Source organism: Epargyreus clarus, unplaced genomic scaffold (genome assembly GCF_041222505.1).
Source record: "Epargyreus clarus isolate Ecla_fem2 unplaced genomic scaffold, WU_Ecla_fem_2.2 ptg000003l, whole genome shotgun sequence".
Lineage (NCBI taxonomy): Eukaryota > Metazoa > Arthropoda > Insecta > Lepidoptera > Hesperiidae > Epargyreus > Epargyreus clarus.
In genome coordinates this window covers 11,012,144-11,033,805 of record NW_027332211.1, presented here as the reverse complement: position 1 = coordinate 11,033,805, position 21,662 = coordinate 11,012,144, and the positions used below count along the sequence as shown (strand labels likewise).

General features: G+C 34.4%; 1 protein-coding gene across 2 annotated transcripts; it reads left to right on the top strand.

The window, feature by feature from the left end:
- Window positions 1-5,152: 5,152 nt before the first annotated feature.
- IntS6 (integrator complex subunit 6) lies at window positions 5,153-21,112 on the top strand. 2 transcript variants are annotated; one of them, XM_073088500.1, is made up of 16 exons: window positions 5,153-5,286; window positions 5,373-5,450; window positions 5,868-6,107; window positions 7,802-7,982; window positions 10,637-10,851; window positions 11,954-12,145; window positions 12,950-13,102; window positions 13,897-14,124; window positions 14,596-14,790; window positions 15,145-15,354; window positions 15,818-16,018; window positions 16,490-16,813; window positions 17,286-17,403; window positions 17,956-18,140; window positions 18,656-18,794; window positions 19,780-21,112. In XM_073088500.1, the coding sequence occupies exons 1-16, from the start codon at window positions 5,170-5,172 to the stop codon at window positions 20,004-20,006; spliced, it is 3,003 nt and encodes a 1,000-aa protein (XP_072944601.1). In that variant the 5' UTR covers window positions 5,153-5,169; the 3' UTR covers window positions 20,007-21,112. The 2 variants fall into 2 exon arrangements, with proteins under 2 accessions (XP_072944601.1, XP_072944593.1); XM_073088492.1 differs by having other exon boundaries at window positions 17,280-17,403.
- The last annotated feature ends 550 nt before the right edge of the window (window positions 21,113-21,662 follow it).

Here is a 21,662-nt window from a genome sequence, read left to right as displayed (position 1 = left end):
TACCGGTCTAAATGACTACCTCTTTAAGATCCACACACACACAAGTAAATAGACAGCTATAGTAGAGTTGTTGAGTTATACTGTATGCGATATTCTGCGGGGCTTCGTCTAGCTTCTTCCTGTTAAAGCTTACAAGTTACCATAATATTATACGAAATAATGTTTATTATGTACCTACCTGCATACGTAATAACTGCTTAAACATTAGTTAATTGTGTGATTTAAAGTTCTGTGCAATGCGGCAAATAATGATACCTATAGACAATGTTAATTTATTTTGGTATTATCACAGAGGTTACTTATTGTCAAGCAATCCTAGAAGATTGTGGTTCAAATAGCCACAAAGATGTGGAAGAATGAAAGTCTTTGTGTTATATTTCTCTTTTTTTACTTTAACAAAAAAGTTTTATAATGTTCTTTCACAGTGTTCTGAGTAATAAAAATAATAAGGAAGACAACAAAAAATCTGTCTTTTCGTAGATATGTACATACGAGTACTTACATTGATTTAAATAATGTAATATTTAATAACTGTATTACTTTTCCCGCCATTTCTTTTATCAGTGGCACAGTAGAAATATGGAACAGTATGTAAACTCCCTACAAAGCGTTCGAAACGGCACACTCACACAACATGCGCATCGACGAGGCCCCTAAGCGGTTTTCGCCAGTGTTGGCAACCGTACGATAATTATCGTACATGTACGATAATTTGATACCACCGTACGATGTACGATTGCGAGTCATTATCGTACGCAAATGTACGATAATTGGCTACTTGACACTTTTTGGGAAACTGTTTTTATGAATTCATATACTTATTATATATGCCTTTCGTTGATCATTTTTTCGAAAAAAGGGCTATTTATTAATAAAAAATATATTTTTATTACGGTAAACGGAACGTTACGCCAAAACAGGCGGTCAAGTGTCATTTCGTAGCGTGACGTCAACACATTGAAAATATAGAAATAAACTTCGACGCTACACATACTTCAGGGGAAATCTTGGGAATTATTTAACTTTTATTAGTACAATTGCAAGAATGTCAAATTACAAGGCGTGTGCAGTGACGATGTGTACAAGTACGATCACTAAATATCCTAACAAATTTGCTTATACAAGTTCTTAAACCCAAATCTCATAAACGTTAAAGAACTTGCAGATTCTTATATGTTTAAATCCTCTGTTTGCAAGCAATGACATTTTATACTATTTATGTAAGAGAAGTATTATTGAGAAAAAGGAATAAATTTAGTAACTCTCGAGTGATTCGTCAATTCCAAATCACTGGAACGGGACGTAATCAAAACAAAACAGCAAGTGGAAGTATTCATCCCTCACGCGTGCATCGCGCCCGGGTGCGCGGTGCGCGGCGGTATGTGAAAATCATAAAACTCGAAAAATGACGTGACAGGCCGGTCGGGCGGTCGAGTGCAATATAAATTTATGATAAATATCTATTTTCATTAATAACTAACGCGTTATTATGAAATTTGAACATGTACGATATTTTTTCGGCAGATACGATAATTTTACGCCCCTGGTACGATCAGCGCCATCTCCCAGGTTGCCAACACTGGTTTTCGCAGTGCTGCAGTAGCGAGTGTTGCATCAAAATGAGTGGTCATGTAGCTATTTATTTCCGCGATCTCTTTAAAAATCACACGAGCGTATTGAGTGGTATACGGCTGTTTGTATTTGGCTTCATAAAAACCGGAGTTATCATTTTTTTTAATTATTTTTTATGCTTTTTCATTTCATTTACTGCTTTCATTTTTATTCATTTGTATGCTTCCGCTAAAACTTGTAAAAGGTTACGCCGTAATTAATGACAAATTAAAGATCTACAAAAAATCAAAGTAAGTTATATCAATTTTACACTGTTTTCTCTATTTAAAAGTATAATAATAATAATAATCGTATTTTGCTGGAATTAACCGACGCCGTGAGATTACCTACTTATATTATTTATAAACTGCGTAGTTATTTCAAATTCGATTAATTGATCATAATAGCACAGTAAATGCTAAAATAAAAATACTTAAATAAAACTATTAGTAAAAAATAATATAGTGACAACCTTATTCTTCAATGGAGTGTAGGTAATTATTTTATCAACTAGGCTTAGTTTCCATACTGTTCCATATTTGTACTGTGTCAGTGGCCCATACAATGCGTCTCCACAGCTACAGTCATATATTAATGTTAATACTTATACCACAGTACAAATATTTTCTACTGTGCTTATACTTAGGCACTCACACGCCAAAGCGTCATATCGGAACGCGCCTTTCACACATGTCAATTTAAAATCGCGCCGTTTCTCGCGTGTCGCTTGCTCGGCCACATGGAATCTAGACGTACAATTGGGTGTACACAATATTTTAACTGCATTGACACACCGTTTTGGGGAAATATGAAAAAAATAATACATTACATACCTTTAAAAATATGTTGGTATGGATTTTCCCGGCATAAGGCGTCAAACGTTAGGTGTAAATGTTTTGTGGCATTTCTCGATATTGGTATAGGGGCAGGCATATAATAAGGGAGTATAGATCAAAACTCATTCTAGATGTATTACAGCATTCGATATAAAAGGTATCATTTTTGAGACACCAAGACGTAGATGTATTTAGACGTTTTAGACATAGGTACTGACGTGTTTTTTAAATATGTAGTGGTTATACAGCTACAATTACATATTTAATACTTCAATATTTTCTTTTGTAAAATTTCCTTGTCGTGTGCTTAAAGCTAACTAAGGAGGTCTCAGTCATAGATTAGTAAAGATTACTCACTCCTAACAAGAAAATGTACCCAGTTTTGAGAATTGAAATAGATGCGTAAAAAAGTTTTGCCACGTCTCCGTGCTAAAATGTCCCTAAACTATTTGAAATAATTATTTATTTATTACGTAAATTACGTAATTATTACATAAATTAGTTATTTATTCGTAAATTTTCTCCAAAATGTTTTTATTTGTCAAGGACTCAAAAAAAGAACTTACTAAAATAAGCCGTTTGTGGCTTCATTCAATTTCAAGGCGGCGAAGTATCTTTACTTATCTATGGTCTCAGTATTTAAGACAAAATCAATAAGTAGGTATCTATTAAAATATTTGCAACTCACTTAGATTTACAAGGAAATTTAAGATTGTTTCTTCTAGAAATACTTCGATGCCATTATACGATTCACTGAAGATCTTGGGTTAAGACGCTCAAATACATCTAAAATCATGAACTTCGCCATTCGCCATCGCCATCCATTCGCTTTTTAGGAGGTAGCAAAATTTGTGCAGATACACACAGATTTTTTGAGAGGACACCCTCGGCGGAGGGAGTCCTATTCCCGACGAAATTTCTAGATTTGCTATTTCTTATACCTATTTATTCGAGTTGAATTTGAAGAACATTTCTACGAAAATTTTAATACCGTGCAACTGCTAATTGTGGGTAATACCTACGTCGAGATGTTGTTTCTAATACATCCAAGGTGCCTAAATAAAAATTGAATCTTTAGATATAAACACGTTAGTTGGTATTTAGATAATTAAAAATACCTGAGATTAAAAATACATATAAAATCGTCTAATGCCTACAACCTCAATAGTCAATGTTTATGTATGTATTACATTATTCACTTTTATTATAAGGAAAAACATAAAATTGTTTATATCAGATTAATATTATAATTCAAATATTTATAAAATAACGTTGTATTTTAACTGGTAGTTGCCTACGAACTTGGAAACTATAAAATAATTCTTATTATTGTGGTATGAATTTAGGTTTCTATATTAATTTGCTTAAATGGTGATGGATCGTAAAATAATTTCGTGATTTCCATAGACTGACTTCCCATTATGTTCTCAAAGGTGTAAGAATTTTGCCCACCCATTTATAGGAACCATGGTCACTGTGCTGAAGTATGACTTCAATTTTTATTATCCCCTTCTTAATAGACCGCTTGAGAGGATTTAATGGTTTCATGAACAAGAATTGTACAATATTTGTCATAAATTAGATATTTGTGGATATAGATACTAAAGTTTTCAAAGTTGCAACAATAATTTATAAAGTTATTTAACTAAATCATCCTTATTACTTGCTGTGTGCTGAAAACTAAACATGTTATGTAAATAACTTAAACTTTCGTAACGATAAAACTATAAACATTTTTAATAACAGGAAGTAGGTAATGTCTACAACGTACCTGCTTAATTTTTAAATTTGGCGCTATAAAAAAGACCTCGCCATTTTCAAATAAAACACAGTTTAATGTCATTATTTCTGCTGCTTATTGAAAATATCTTTAAAATGCATTAATTAATTGTTGTTTCAAAAATTTACGTGTATAAATTATCATAACAACAAAAGGAATCAATCGTTTAAATACGTTTTATCATGTTTGCTTCGTAATCAGTGTGGCTACTACAAATCTTTTTCCTTTTTTGGGGAAAAGTATTCAATTAGCATAACAAAAATCCTTCACATTTAAGTATATAGGAACTGTGCGATAACTTAAGTGTCCACAAAATTAATTTTGGGACAGCAATAATTTAATAAAAACATCAGGAATAAGTAATAACGTCTTTTATTAATTTCCAACAAAGTAAATAGCCTACTAATAATAAATATAAAAGACACGTTTTGTACATATTGTCTAATAATATAATGTATATGAATGAACAACATTAAAAATATTTTTTTTTAATTTATATTTTTCACGACACCTTATAATTCATACGAAGTTGTTGCAAATATATTCAATTTTGTGAACCTTTTACAAAGTTAATTATTTAAGATAATTGTTTGCAAATAGATATGGTCACTATTGTATTCAAAATAATATAAGTAAGATATTTCAAATGGTTTATTTTAAAAGTAATAGTAGTTTTTAAAATGAATACTGGCAACATATTTGTCAGGCAACGATCTTTGCCGAGCGTTTTTCTATTGGAGGCCGAGAATATCCGAACGTATGATTAGGTCACGTGGTACTTTTGGAGTCTTCGTGGCGTAGCTTGTTCAGCTGCTCGTCGAAGCGGCTGTCGGACGGTCGCCTCTCAGCGAGTTTTGAACGATGTAGCGGCCATTTTAGTTCTTAGTTCATAATAGCGTGCACATATTTTATGTATTTAGGATATTTAGGGAATTTTTCAGGATGACTATTATAGTCTTTTTAATAGATACATCAGCTTCTATGAACCAAAGAGCTTATTTGGGCGGACGCCCAACATTGCTCGATGTAGCCAAGGGCGCTGTGGAAACGTTCGTAAAGGTACGTGTGGTGTCATCGACTCTTCAACCGTTTTTGTGATCGATTTGTTTATCGCGTCTAATTTGTGAAACCCGTTTTTTTCCTAGGTTCGTCAACGATCTCCTGAAAGTAGAGGAGATAGATACATGCTACTAACTTTCGAAGAGCCACCCGCGAACATCAAGGTTAGTAAATCAGAGTGAACACGTTTTTGGAGATATTTTAGTGGTCTATACCTAGATAAAATACATCCATGTTGAGGCCGGTTCTGTAGACTTTTTTAGACAAGCACTGTAATCTACAAACCATAACATTTACATACTCAGAAAGTGCGAAATTTACTGAAATATACAGCACGACGTAAACAGGACGAGCCGCCGCCGTTGCTGCCTTCGCGATAGCGCTCGCGACTGCGCTCTCGCAGCGCTCTCATTGGTCGAGCAATTACACATAACGAAATGGCGATTTGGGGGGAAATACGAAATTATAATACTTACATTGATAATGCGTCGTGTTTTACGATGTATCTTGTTTATAAATTGATTACATTTATTGTCGACAGTTTGTTTTTGTAATACTAATACCAAAATAATGTGTTTCAGGCCGGTTGGAAAGAGAATTTAGCTACATTTATAAATGAATTGAAGAATTTGCAGTGCCTTGGTTTGACAACGATGGGTGCTGCTTTGAAGCATGCATTCGACGTATTGAATATAAATCGAATGCAGACTGGAATTGATACATATGGGCAAGGGAGATGTCCATTTTACCTTGAACCATCTGTGATAGTTGTGATTACTGATGGTGGGAAACTGTCAAGCAATGCAGGCATCCAAGAAGAAGTGAGTGTTCTATTATTAATAACTATTTTGGATGTAGTAATAAGAAAATGTTTCTTTCAAATAGAATTCTTATTAGGATGTAATGTAAACCAATTCATATCTTAATGTTCATTTTCTCTTATGGTTATTTTAAATTCATTGCATATTTAACTACATAAATATATTTTCTTAATATAATGGTGTAATATAGAATTCTTTCAACATTCGTTTTGAAAATTACTATTAGCATAAATGTGGACTCGGAGGATTTTAAGATATTCAAATACTCTATATTTAGATACATAAAATTCTCTTCAGTTAGAATTTTGTACATTACATAAATATAAATATTCCTAATTTGGTTAGGAGCATGAAAAGTATTTAGACCAGATGCCTGAAGTGGCCATGCGAGACACTTCTGCTTAGGACTATGTATGTATTGTGATGTGAGTCAACAAGAGTGGGCCGATGTCATAACATCTCCTTTATTGTACTCTCTTAATGCAATGAAGAGAGTAACTCTTAACAGAATATTGCAGTATTTTCCTCTGCATCTTGGTAAAATTTATACAAAATTCTTTTGAAAGTATTTTTAGTGCAACGTCTTGCATCCCATGCAAGATTGTGAGATTAGAATTTAGCATACCAATTATTATCTATTGTCATAGAAATGCTGTTGTGGCATAAGCAGTCCAAACAGTCCACAGTAGCTGTGCAACCCACATTCTTATTTTAAAGAGCTCTACCACTTTTATAAAATAAATAATAATAAATAAAAGCAGACAAGTAATATTGTATTGTAGCACTCCATTCCAATTATGCTATTTAAAGAAAATTTTAACATTCAATTGAACTACATTAAGCCTAATTCATTTCAAGTCATTACTTCTTATAAATAACTGTATACATGGGTTTGTAAGCAGTGTACCCAGTTACATATATGAATACTATAACAAATATAATTGAATATAACTATTTGAACAGAAATGAACTTTACTAAAATAAACAGTGCTGTCAAATTGTTACTTACAGAAATGGTTAACTTGTTGGACTAGATGCCTTTATCAACTTAAACATTGCTGCCCATATCTTATCTGCACTTTATGTGGTTTAAATAGGATTTTTAATGGTGTTCTGACACCGAGATTTTCTATGTTGTTCAAAAATTGAGCATTGTGCACTTTTTATTGTTATGGTAAAAATTCTCTGAAATAATTATATATTATAAAAACATCTATATTAGGTATATATTGTAATCAATTGGTTACAATATATACCTAATATAGCATGCAGATAGGTGTCTTATTTGTTTAAATAATTAAATATTTAATATTAAGTTATTTGTTGTCCTAGTTATTCTTTTTATATCTAACTTAGACTATAATTTTTTATAATAGTTACTCATTCAAGTAATATAGTATTTTAAAACTAAATCATCAATTATAAGTTGTCAATAAATAGTATATTTTAAAAATATTCAATTAAATATTAATTTAAACTCAGTACTGTCAAATTTCTAGGATATAATTCTACTCTCAGTATAAGAAGAGCTTAGGCAATAGTGCATTATGCTATTTAATTGCAAATAAGCTGAGGTGTCTTTTGATTTTTATCTCCACAATGTGAATGTTAATCTATAATCCTTTTATTATAAGATAATAAGAGAGCATTGTATTTTATTTATCATACTACTATAAATATGTGTATTTTTCCAGTTCAATTTGCCGATGAACTGCCCCATACCCGGATCGGAGCTTACTCGAGAACCATTCCGTTGGGATCAAAGGCTCTTCTCACTGGTGCTAAGGCTGGCCGGAACACCTGCTGTGGAGAGGGACACTGGCCTTGTGCCTTCAGACTCATCACCCATTGATGCTATGTGTGAAGTTACTGGAGGTAATTACCTTATCAATTTAATATTAAGCTATTTCGTCATATCATTGATTCAATGCTTGAAACACAACATGCTGTTAATTCTATACAGGTCATATTACACTGACCTAGTAACATCTGATTCACCACTATTTAACATCTTGTGGGAAGATACATATATGGTATGTATTAACACAATAACAAGACCTTTCGTGTACCAAATATGTAAAATAGAGTAAAATCTATATTTAAATGCAAAGAGGCATCTTATCTATAACTAGTCTGTCTATGCTAAGAAATGCGACAATACAGATAAAAATGAAATGAATTGTAAGACAAGTTGCCTTTAGTTGTTAGTTAATAATTGCATTTAAGTTGTTAGTTAAAAATCTATTTTATTATTGAATTCTATATCTTATTTTTATATTATTTGTTATCTCATTCATTAGATTTGATTCTTTGTTTTGATTTGTTGCAAACGAATTCTGCCAACACACCTTATTTTGCTTTCGAACAGTGATTTATGCCAGTATTGTTGGGGTGTTTCAATCCCCAAACTGCTGTTAATGGGTGACAGGGTTACTTAACATCAGTTGGACTCAATGTTTATTTGCTATTCATACTTTAATAAAAAAAAGTACAGCCGAATACAGAACCTCCTCCTTTTTTAAGTTGGTTAAAGATATAATATTCTTTAAGACATTCGCTTTTACTCGTATATGGCTAAGTGGTAAATTAAATTTTAGATGTGAAAAAAGTCTATTGAATATTTAGGATAGGTCTTCAGAAATTGTCAATATGAATATGTATGTAAGTACAACCTTAACAGTAAAAGTTGTATCGAAAATTTATATAGAAATTGTACTTATTTTACAATTGGATTATACATAAAATTTTATTATTACATCATGCCTTAATATGCTTATATTTACACCTAAGCCTAGGTCAGCTATTTTTGTAGGAACAGACCTATGACTACCTGTGACAACATCAAAAGACTTGCAATCGAACATGCACATAAACATATACATATAAATCCATCTTGATAATTAAATTTAAATGGATTTGAAGATTTTAAGCATTGACTGTGACAATTATTACACTAGTCTTGCCATTTTAGGTATTATAGCACATTAAAATAAATTCATACAACAGTTATTTCACAGGCTGGGAATATCAGCAAGCCCTTTGAAAACCTGCTCAACAAGTTTTTTGATGCTAGTTCACTTATGTATTGTCAAGGCATTCACAATAACTATATGAGTTTTTGTGACATTTGATATGTTTTGCACTAAAGAGAAATAATAGAAAACTGTTTACATTTACAATGTTTATATGAAACTGTCTTTGATAGTGTGTTCTTTAAATTAATTATAAATTTGAATGTGCAGTTTGATAATCTATAATCAACTTAGCTACAAGCTTATTTATAAAAAAATACCAAACATTGTTTTTTTAAAAATAATGTAAATAATAATGCAAAGTTATGCAAGTTTATTATTTACCAAATTATTTTCACTTATCGCCCTTTTATGAATATCTAATCAATACAATGGCCTTAATGCAAGCTGAGTGCTCATTAAAATTAATGTCAGTTATAAGAAAAGTTTGTTCATTGTTGTACTTGCAACTTAAAGCTAGTTTTAATAATAACTTGAGCTTATTACTTTTATATTAGAGATATTTATAATATTTATATCCTTAAACTTTATTTATGTTACAATGATATCACACTTTGGAATACACAGTATAGGGAAAATGCTAATGTTTTTGATTTATTTTCATGTTACGTTTTTGTTCTTTTGCTAAGGTTTAAATATAGATTAATGCTTGTAACGGTTTTTAAATTGGTTATAGTTATATACAAAAATGTTTATATTTTTTGTAGGTTGATTGTGGTGACGTCACCACCATATAAATTCACAAAAACAAAATTTCATACTTCACTTTTATAATATACTGCTAAACTGCTAAATATTACAAGCCCTATATTTTTATAGATATCTTTTTTTAATCGTTACTATAAAAGTCTAAATAAATTCTGGTCCTCTAAAAAAAAACATTAGAAAAATATTATATTAATAATATGTGAACGTTTGTGGTACAAACATTTTTTGTTGACGAGGGAAAATGTTGAAAAGGTACCCAGTACTGTAAGAGCGGTATGGCGGTGGGTTATGTGGAATTTTTACCGCCAGGTGATAGTTCTCAGCTCTATGTAAAAAAACTGAATATCAATTCTTTAAGAAATTGATTATTGTTGCCTTAATAAAACATATGTGCTACTTATAGATTTTTAAGATATATTAATGTAACACTAATACTAGAGGTAGTATAATTATCATAACAATTAATGATACCATCCACACGAATGTTCCTATGAGTGACGTGACTTCCTTCTGCTTGTATAATAATGTAGGAAGTCTCTGTAGAAATTGAGAGGGACTTAACTGAATGCTTCTGAATGCGCATAATAATGTATAAGAAATAATAAGAAGGGAAATCTTAATATATTAAATGTTGTTGCATTTTGCTGTCTCTATGGCTTATCTCTAATTTGGCTACATTATACACTGTAGATTTATAATTCCACTTATTCTAAGAACTATACTGTGTATATTATTAATTATTTCGTATATTTAGTCAGATAAATAATTTCATATCTTTTCGTATTTTAGGTCGCTCCTACTGCATTACCTCTCATCGGATGCTGATGCAGTGCATCGACAGCCTGGTGCAGAAGGTCCAGAGTGGGGTGGTGATAAACTTCGAAAAGATAGGACCGGACCCACCGCCCATCGATGGAGGGAACAACAGGGAGGGGGAAACAGCTGACGACATCAGCGCAGATGGCGAAAAGGAAATTGACGCTGTCGACGCTGAGCGGAATGGGGTGGGTTTTTATTTTTATTTTCCTATTACTTCTTTTTTGAGAATGTACTTTATACAATGTTTGTTATAATGATCTGACATAGGAGGGGTAATCTTTGCGAGAGATTTTATTTACTTAATAGACATTCTTAAGTACTTTTTCGTTGTTAAAATGCAATATCTTTATTTGTTCTTCCTAATTAATCTTTCTAATTTGATGGACTGTAACAACTGAATGTCTGTTTTGTTATAAAAAAGAATGTTTGAGAAGGTTTAAAGTTTAAAAATCGGGGCAAATCAAGGGTTCTTGTAAGAGTTCTTTAACCGATTGTCGGTATCTAATGAAAAAATCCCTTTGATAAAGGGTTCTAATACTCATTTTACAACCAACGTAAAAAACAACCTAAAACATTACGCAAACTTTAAAGAAGATAAGCGTTTTATTGTTATTTACCAAAGGACAGTTTCTTTAAAAAATAATGTGTGAGATATACAAAGTACATACAATACTTAATTCAGTTTTAATCTAACATGGGCGATGAGTCACGGAATGCTAATAACAGGTTAGAGACAAATGAATTCCATCATTGTATGTATATTTTCACATCGTTTTGATAAAGACACGCAGGCGGTCTCGCGAGCGTGTACTCTTTGATAACTTCGAAACATTGTAATGTCCGAAAGCTGCATAAGAAAGTATTCAATGACCGTCAAGTTATTGAACAATTTGATACTATGTACATTAAATTGTAAATTTTTAAAAATGTCCAAAATTAAGCTTTTAAATAAACCTGTAGGTACGAGTTGGCCATTGTCTCGTTATGTTTAAGGAACTGTCGCTTATGATTCATTTTACCGCAGTATACAATATGTATATGGGTATACAGCAAGCTTTTGTTCTTATCTCGTGTTATAATCTTTATCATTATTTTACCGATGTTAGCTAACGTAGAAGGGATTATTCATTAATTTCTCTTCGAGATGTGAGTGAATTAATTCATCACAAAATTTAATATCATATCATAATAATATAGGGGTGACATATTGGATAATTTAATTTTTATGTGTTATTATTTTAATTATCTGAGTGTCCCATATAATAATTATAAATTTCTTTTTTTCAGCGATGGAACGGCGGCTCCGCTTTCCCAGCACCGGGACCGAGTACAGCGCCAGTAACAAGTGGCACACCTCAAGCTTGGCACTCCTGCCGACGGCTTATCTACGTTCCCCGAACCGTTTCTCAGAAAGGCTTCGCGGTCGGCTTCTGGCCTATACCAGAATCCTTCCGACCTGACCCCAATGCGCCGTCTTTGGTGAGTGTGTAAGATGAAATTGAATGATTCATTAACCGAACGATTGAGCAAAATGATTATGTGTAAAGATGAACCCAATGTTCAAATCTTGCAGGTAGTGCTAATTTAGGCTAATGATTTACTCTTAAATTTTTGATTTCTATTTTTATAGCTATTCATGAACAAACAAATCAATTCGTAAAAATTCAAATCGTGTACAATTATATAACTTAACAATATATTAATTATGACTGTAAGTATGTTGAATCTCCCTTATATGGTTGATGAATCACTGACTATTCATGATTTCTTGCATATAAATGACGATATTGTATTTATTTGTATGGTAAATTTAAGTTGGTTGTATAAATGCTAATAAGTAGTTTCAAGTAGTTCAAGTAGTTTCAAGTTTTTTCCATTAACATTTATGTCAAGAATTAGTTAATTAATTAAATTATTTTTTTCGTAATTTGATTGAAATATTCACATAACTTGTTGAATTTAGTTAGTCAGAAACAAAATTTAAAAAATCATTTAATCTGATAAACATCAGTTTTTTTATAGAAATATGTAATTTGTGATAAAATTTATTACAAGGGACATAGCACAAACCTGTATAATACAGGTCTGTGGGATATTGGGTATTGCTTAGTCATCAACATTTCTTAGAATTAACCATAATAAGGAAAAAAAATTATATTCCTTTAAGCACAAGTAAATAGTTTGATGGAAAATATTATTACACGAATAAATTTTATATGAATTGATTTAATCTAGTGATTTTATTATTTATTATTATTTCATATTTCTTTTTACATTTTTCAGCCACCACGTTCAGCGCACCCTGTGGTCAAGTTCACATGTTCCAGTCAAGAACCAATGGTGATCGACAACCTACCATTTGACAAGTACGAACTGGAACCCAGTCCGCTCACCCAGTTCATATTGGCTAGGAAACAACCGACCATCTGTTGGCAGGTGTGTATAATTCATTCTTACTATCTTTATTGGTTCATTCATGATTGATTCATGATCATTCATTCATGATCATTGATTCATGTTCATTCATGATATTCATGATTGGTTTTGCTAGTGAGGAAAACTGAGCTGAGTACGCTATTCTTGATGGTTGTGACCATCAAGAATAGCGTTGTCTATGATGGTCGTCCATGTAGTGCGATTCTGTGCTATTTCCATGGAATGGTAGATCGTGGTGTCGCTGCTTTTGTTAACAATATCTGTCGAACGTGTTGGTGATCTCCCTCTGTAACGCGTACCAGCCACTTGACCAACAACTATCAACTTCCCTAAGATGTCTGGGTCTTGTTGTGCTATGTGACCGAAGAATTTCAGGACCCGTTGTAAGCAAACTGTGGAGAGTCTTGTTTGAATATGTAGTTCTAGAGAGAATTGATGTGTTGGTTCGGCGCGCTGTCCAGAAATAGCCAACAATTTTATCGAATTTTATCGATTATTTCTACGAATATTAAAACAATAAAATTAAAGTCGCCGACTCGAGTGGGACATAAGAGATTCAGCCATTACATGAATATTTGTGGGTCACCTTTATGGTTGTGAAGGTGTGAAAAGTATTTACTAAGTTGCCCTTCATCAATGTATAGACAATAGAATTTATCCTTCTTATACTGACAGGAGACATGTCCTTAGCATTTCGCCCGCATGATGGTACTGAGATATATATGAAACCTAACTACAATGAACATTTGATTAATGAACAATGAATTAACTGAATGCTTTCTCTCACATTTCAGGTGTTCGTTGCCAGTGGATGCAAGAATAGTGAAGTGAGCCAACCATTTGGTTACCTGAAGGCTTCAACGAATCTTACATGCGTCAATCTCTTTGTGTTACCTTACAACTATCCTGTGCTTCTGCCGTTGCTCGACGATCTGTTCAAGGTTCACAGATGCAAACCGCCACCTGAATGGAAACAAGCATTCCAACAATATTTGGACAGGATGCCATCTTATTATGTGACGGTGAGACTATTTTTGATGTATTATATGTATATTAAATGAAATAAATTATATTGACTACTGATTTGCTGAGTCACTGAAACGTAATTTCTGTGTAGGATGACACATCTTTCTGAAACACTTGATAAGATAATGTTCACTCATTGTAGTGTTAGGAGAGACCTACCATTTGTGTCCATTTTTAGTACGCATTTGTTATATTAGGAATTTCCATGCAAAGTACTCATTCTTAATGTCACTGATTTAAGCTGTGTTTTGTCTATACATCAGTCAGTCCTCAGGGGTTGCGGCATTTCTGTAGCTGACCTGTTGTAGAAATCTTACCTTATCTGGGATAGATGTCAGATCTCCTTGGGCGACAGTCGCTCCTTACCATCAGATGGACTGCATGCTCGTCTGCTTCTCCTATAAATTTTGATGTGTTTAGCTATTTTTAAATTATGAATTTAAATCAAACTTTTTAAATTTTTTCAGCCTCTGCGAAGAGCATTGACAAAGATGGGCGCGTCCGCGCCTCTAGTGCAAACCCTGATTCCCGACTCGCAGGACAACTCGCTTAGCTTCTCTGTACTGAATTATTTGAAAAGACTGAAAAACCAAGCTAAGATCGAATTTGAGAAGCTTTGCGCTGATGTTCTTAATAAAGCTAATAATGGGAATAGTCAAAAGGTATGTTTTTGCAGTTTACAATGATTAAAAAAAATATTATTATAATTCTCCGAAACCTTGTCAGGTTGTTTTCTTATTTTTCCCATATTTAATTTCTTTCGATAAATTTTATTGAGAAACTCATTTAAAAAATCCGGACTTTTAAGGGTTTTCATCATTTACGTTATGTTCTTAAAGTTCTGCTGTTAAAGTGTTAAAGACTTTTATCATGCTCATAATTATTAATGCTTTTTGTTACATAAACAGACATCATTACAGGCATCATTGTGGTTGAACTTGGGGAACCACATACTGCTGGTATTGAGAGATGTAAATCAAATACTTGTTGTTATTATCTTCGAATTACAATTTCAGATAGCGGAGAGCGTGCGAGTGGTGCCCAGATCGCCGCTCAAAAAGGATCTAACGACGCATCCGTGCTTGCAAGACAAGTTCACCGCGTTGCGCGACCAATTGAACGAGTTCGGCGGCTTCGTGGTGGGGCTCTCGCGGGGCAGGCACAAAACACAGACGCACACGTATAGGAACCCTTTCGACATACAAAGGAGGGATTTGTTAGATCAGGTACGGAATAAGTGAAAATGTACATAGACAATAATTTATTTATAATATTATTGTATGATATACATTAAAAAGTTGTTTCTAAAGGTTACTTACTTATAGTGACTGACTAAAGGTAGATTTCCTATCAAAGCCAAATTCGAAATATATCGTTAAATGGCTTAGCCAAAGGTTTAGTCGAAGGTGTTTTCATCAAAAGAAGACGAGACCAAAGCAAAATCTTTGGTCGCACACTATTTATCTAGGGATTATTTGAGGGATGAACAATTGAACATAGTTACTTTTCCGAGAATTATAACTATTATGTCACATATCTAGATTTACATATTATTTTCTCTCACTGTTTAGCACTACAAAAACAAAGTGGGAAATTCAGTAGCACACAAATAATATCTTGTCTCTACAGTAGTGGAGTACCGCAGTACTATATTTTCGTATTTCAAATTCTTATGAAACTGTATTCCAGGTGGTCCGCATGCGAGCCAACTTCCTCCAGCCGTCGCTGGCGCACACGCGGCTGGTGGACGAGGACAGCCTGCACTCGATGCCGGTGGCGCAGATGGGCAACTACCAGGAGTACCTCAAGCGCATGACGCCCCAGTTGCGAGAGATCGAGTCCCAGCCGGTGCGACAGCATATGTTCGGCAACCCCTTCAAGATAGACAAGGTATATTATACAGTGTTATTTAGTATGTAGATGTTAAGCCCAGTTAGGGTTTAAGACAGTAATAGCCTAGTGGTTAAAGCGTGACCTTTCAATGGGGGTCTCAGGTTTAAGTTTCAGATATACCAAAATTGTTGTGCATATGAGAAAATAACTATTACTCGCTGTGGCAGTGTATGTTAACATCGCTAATATAACACGACTGAAAGTTCTTTAAAAGAATCTTTTTGTGTGAATCTTGTATGATATTATAGATGATGGGGAATAGTTAATATATTCTGTCTTTGAACTACATCATCAAACAACATTCCTAAGTTTCAAGCCATTTTGTTTATAATACGCGTAACATTTTTTTCTGCTGATTTGCAATAGCAAATCACCTGATAGTTGATGATAGATGTTGTAGTTATACTTTGTATAAAATAAAATGTATTTTTATATTTGTAAGTAAACATTATTTCATACTGTTTCCAGCGGATGATGGTAGACGAAGCGGACATAGACCCGATGGGCGCGGTGCGGGGCAGCGGCGGGGGCGGCGCGTCCAAGCGCGGCTCGGACTCCCCGCGCGCGGCGCCGCCCAAGCGGAAGGCGGGCCCGCTGCCGCACCACGTGGTGGCGAGGCGGCCCTCCACGCCCGCGCTGTGCCCGTCGCCGCTGCCGCCGCTGTCCCCGCTCTCCCCGATGCCGAGCGCGTCGCCGCCCCCCGCTGCACCCCTATCGCCAGTGACGACGCGACGGCCCGCCTCGCCTCTAGCGCCGGCTCCCTCCGACCTACCGTCAGGACGACCGCCTGAGGTATGTTACAGACAAATTACTACTATTTATGTGTCACTGAAATGACAAATAATTATGTTGTTAAAACTACTATCCAGTAACAAGTGACTGGAAAAGTCTATTCAAAATATTGATTTTAGTACTTTTAGTTTTGATTTTGATTATTCGAATGGAATGCGAAGTTCCGGCGGAAATCTTAAGGAAAAAAAATGTAATAAAACGAGCGCAAAAGTGTGTCAACGCTGATGGCAAAATCACTTTTTTTATTTATTACTAAAGTTATTCAAAAATAAAATTGGATGATTAATTTTGTGTTACACTATATTTATATACATTTAGGATCTCTTTAACGGTGACTTGAAAGTCCTTAAGAAATTATTTTTTAGTCTAAATTATATAATTATTATAAAATGTTTGTAACTATTAGGGGTACACTTGTATAACATTGGTACATTTTAAGATTTAATATTTTTTTTTATTTTATAAGTTGCAGGAGCCTCCTAACGTTGACACAGGCGGGTCGAGTATTGGGCCAGCATCACCAATATCTGCCGTACCCGCCTCTGCACCTCCGAATCTACCACCCGTTATCAAACCATTTCTCAATGGAGGTATTGTAATTTACTGTATTTTTATTAGTTTACTATAACTAAATCATTGTGTTTAAAAGTAAAGATCTAATTATTGGCCATATAATTATTTACTACGCATAGATTTGACTCGAAAAGGTGCATTTATTTGTAAAATAGAAGTAGTAAACAAGCATGTTTGATGTAGTCAGTTTGATGGTAAGTGGGAAATGCCGCCTATGCATCTGTATCAACCCTATATAGGATTTGAGTCCTACCCGAGCCTATAAAAGCATAGCTCCCTTCAAGTATAAAGTTAGAACTCTTGTATAAATGTGTCTCGTCCTTACCGCAATGTTTATCGAGATCGATATTTTAGTACTTAACACTGCTATTGTCGTATTGGTGGTACCTCTTTAGTGTAGTACCCATAATAAATTTTGCCATTTTTATTAAATGCTGTGCTGATACATTATGATTTATGCAACCTATATGTGTAATAAATAATGATTAGTATCCTACTTAAAATCCGTTAAGTTGCGGTAGCTCAAAATATGTAACATTTACTAACAAACGATAATAATCGATGTACAGACGCGTACACGACGATGGGCGGCAAGCGCGCGCGCTCGCCGTCGCCGCCCGCGGAGGCCGTGCTGCCCGCGCAGCCCGCCGCCGCGCCGCCGCCCGACACGCACGAGCTGCAGATCAACGCCATCCTGCAGGGCGTCGCCGCCGAGAACAGCTCCGGCTCCAGGGATAAGAAGAAGAAGCGGAAGGTGAGTCGCGGAATGTCCAATTTAGGTTTTGCTCAAAGTTGAAGAAACGTTAGAAGCGATCGTACTAGACGCCGGGTGGCAATCGGCGCTGAGAAGCTTTAAGTGGCGAAATTGATTGTCCTCTTATTATGTTATCTAAAATGCTGACGAGGCGATATCAATGGTCCGCTTATAATGTTAAAAGGGCTAAGGCGGTGTGTTAATTAATTGAGTTGTAGTCGTGATGCCAATGGTATAAGCGAGGGTATATACATGATATAAACGCCTTGTGTTGCGGTACAGTCATATGATAAACGCGCGTTTCGATCACATACGCGCTGTCACATTCGGGCATGCCGCTCGGACCTGATTAGGTGCGTAATGTAAAAATACATGTGATTTTTAATCACATGTTTTTTGTGAAATACATAAACATATATTTTTTTTAAAGTTCTGTACTTGAAACGTGTTGCATTCTGCTGTAGTTCTTATTTAGCAGCGTAAGATAAGATTTGAAAAACTAAAATAATGTTCAGGTACAGAACGAGAAGCCGCCGCCTCCGCCGCCCGCGCCGGCGCCGCCGCAGATGACGCGCATGGAGGTGGCCAAGCTGCGGCGGTACAACCTCGACGTGCGCGCGGAGGCGTTCCGCGCGGTGCGGCGCCCGGGGAGAGGTACGCAGCTTTTTTATTAACTACTAGCTGTGCTCCGCGGTTTCACCCGCGTTAAAAAGAAGGAGAGGCACAGCTAGTTCTAAAATATAAGTAGCCGAAGTTATTCCTTATTACATCCTATTATTTATATTACACCTGCCAATAAAAGTCCCTTCAAAATCGGCCGAACTATTTCAGAGATTAGCCAGAACAAACAGACAGATTTTGGTGTATGTACCGTATGTGTATTCATATGCATGTTTACTACGATTTAAACCGGTTTAACCGGTTTAAAGCGGTTTTGTTAATATTAAAAACTGACATTCCAATTTTATTAATATGTATAGATAAAATGAGTATGCAATCCATCTAATGCTAAGCGATACTGATACTGATATTCAACCTTAGACAAGATAAGGTTCCTACCAGAGTTTGGCCACAGATGCGTTGTTAGTTACCCTTAAGAATTAATGCCCGTTATTAATAATCAAGTGATAGTTGGATAGGTAAGTCTCTTTTACTATAGAGTACCCACCGACAAACGGAACAGCGTTTAACACTGTTATTAGGCCGGAATTAGTGTGGCGGTAATACGTTCGGAGTCGAACCACAAGGTTTATTCTGTTGCACCTAAAATATATTTCAATATTTCAAACTTATGTCTTATGGCAGGAATAACATTAGATTGAATGTTATACCCATTATACTAATGTTTTCCTGCCATAGATCCAAGTTCGAAAAAATCTACCTTTCATATTATAATACTGTGCAATTAATTATCTTTAAATGTGTCAATCTTGATCTGCGTATAAATAGCATTTTGAGACCCCTGAGGTAGATCCCTCTATGGTACGCCTGTGATACCACCACCGCCACACTGTATTTTTGCCCAGTAAACTTAGCGAAATAAATAAGCGATAGAGACTATCTATAATACAGGAAATACCTTTGTGATGCTAAAACATACATAAGCAACCGTTTATTAAACTGCATTTTTTTTTTTCAGATTTTACGAAACTATTCGAAACACTAAAACTATTTAAGGGGTCTGTGGAGACGCGGAAAGAAATGGTGCGGGATGTTATAACAGAAGCGCTAAGGTTTAAACGGAAGGGCCTCGCTCAACTCTTAGAGAACTTTTTAGCGGCCCTTGAGAAAAATGGAAACAGTGCCTCTGTTAGTGTCAATAACATGACGAACTCTATGTACGGTCACTCGAGCAGTCATAGCTAGTAGTAGACTATGAAATTTTAGTGAATGTTGTTGATTTTCTAGAATAATTATTCTTCACCATGAAATTTCAACCTAATCTTAAAGCTCGGACTTAATATTTTTTGTTAAACTACAATTAGTATTATCGTTTGTCTCAATCTCAATGTGAAGTAGTTATCTCACTTAAATGTTACTTAAAATAACCCGTTTCTGAACAATGTCCTGCCAATATTTCCCTTTAAATGTTGTTAACTGTTAATACAGTCTTGTAGATTTTTTGTCTGGTTCATGTAACCATTTGAAATGTATGTGACTTCTTTATTGACGTTCAGAGTCGGAGTAGTCTTAACATCCGCCTTATTAGAGGTATATTGTGTGTGAATATGTAATACCAAACAAACTTCGGTGTAAATGAATAGATACTTAAAACTTTTATTTCTTATTAAACATTGTCCAAATAAAATCGTTAATACAAGTACTTGCAAGGCATTTATTTTGGACGTCACAATTCAGATTCTAATGAGGTAGTTCCCGATTGCATGAAACTATTTTTAAGTTTGTTAAAAACTGTTATGATTCCATTGTCTGGTTGATCGGACCATATTCTGTCATTTTATGCTGTTGTAGTTAAAAATGAAGGAGTTATATTACAAGCAATAAATAAAATGAATATATGGAGTGTTTTACAGATAAATGACAGTCAAACTGAAATAAACACATGTAAATAGCACTTGTAAATATTAGATTTTATTATTATTACCAATGAGACGGATGTGTAGGATGCATTTATGCATCAATCAGTGTGGTCATTAGTTTGATGGGACATATTAGAATGGGTTGCATAATTTTGTGATTATCTAGCATAGTGAATCAAGTCATGTTCGATTATTTTGTATAATTTTGTATTGTCTTGGAGTATTATTTTATATACATTTGAAGTACGAATGAAATTCATGATTTGATAAAAAAAAGATTATTGTTACAATTTGGGCACAAGTGTTGATATTTTTTATTATTAGTACATAATATAGATTCTATATTGCGCCCGTCAAGCTAATGTCGATGGGTCAATTGTAAAGTGTATATATCATTTTATAAATAAATTATGATCCTTATTGGATTTTTTATTTTGTGTTTTATTCAGGTTCCAGGTATTTAATAACGAACAGTTTGGTATCATTTTCCCATTTCTACAGTGCTATGTTGCAGTGATAGCCTAGTGGTTAAGAAACTCGGCCTCTCGAGAGGTCCGAGGTTCAAATCCCACCTCTGATTTTTCGATATTATATCACTTGCTTAAACGGTGAAGGAAAACATCGTGAGGAAACCTGCATACCTGAGAGATTTATAAAAAAAAACGGGTATGTGAAGTTCACCGATACGCACTTGGCCAGCGCGGTGGACTATGGCTAAATCCTCATTCTGAGAGGAGACCCGTGCCCAACAGTGGGACAGTAATGGGTTGATGATGATGATGATGATGATGTATGTACGTACTATATTAAAATGTATTATTTAAAGTAGTGATTATTCATAAAAGCGTAGGTTCACATCTATAACATACATAGCAGGTATATATCACAATGTTACGAGTTGATTTTATTTTATCTCAATCATGCAGAAAGATTTACAATATCTAAAAAAAACAATATTTTAAACCCACTACATATTTTATCA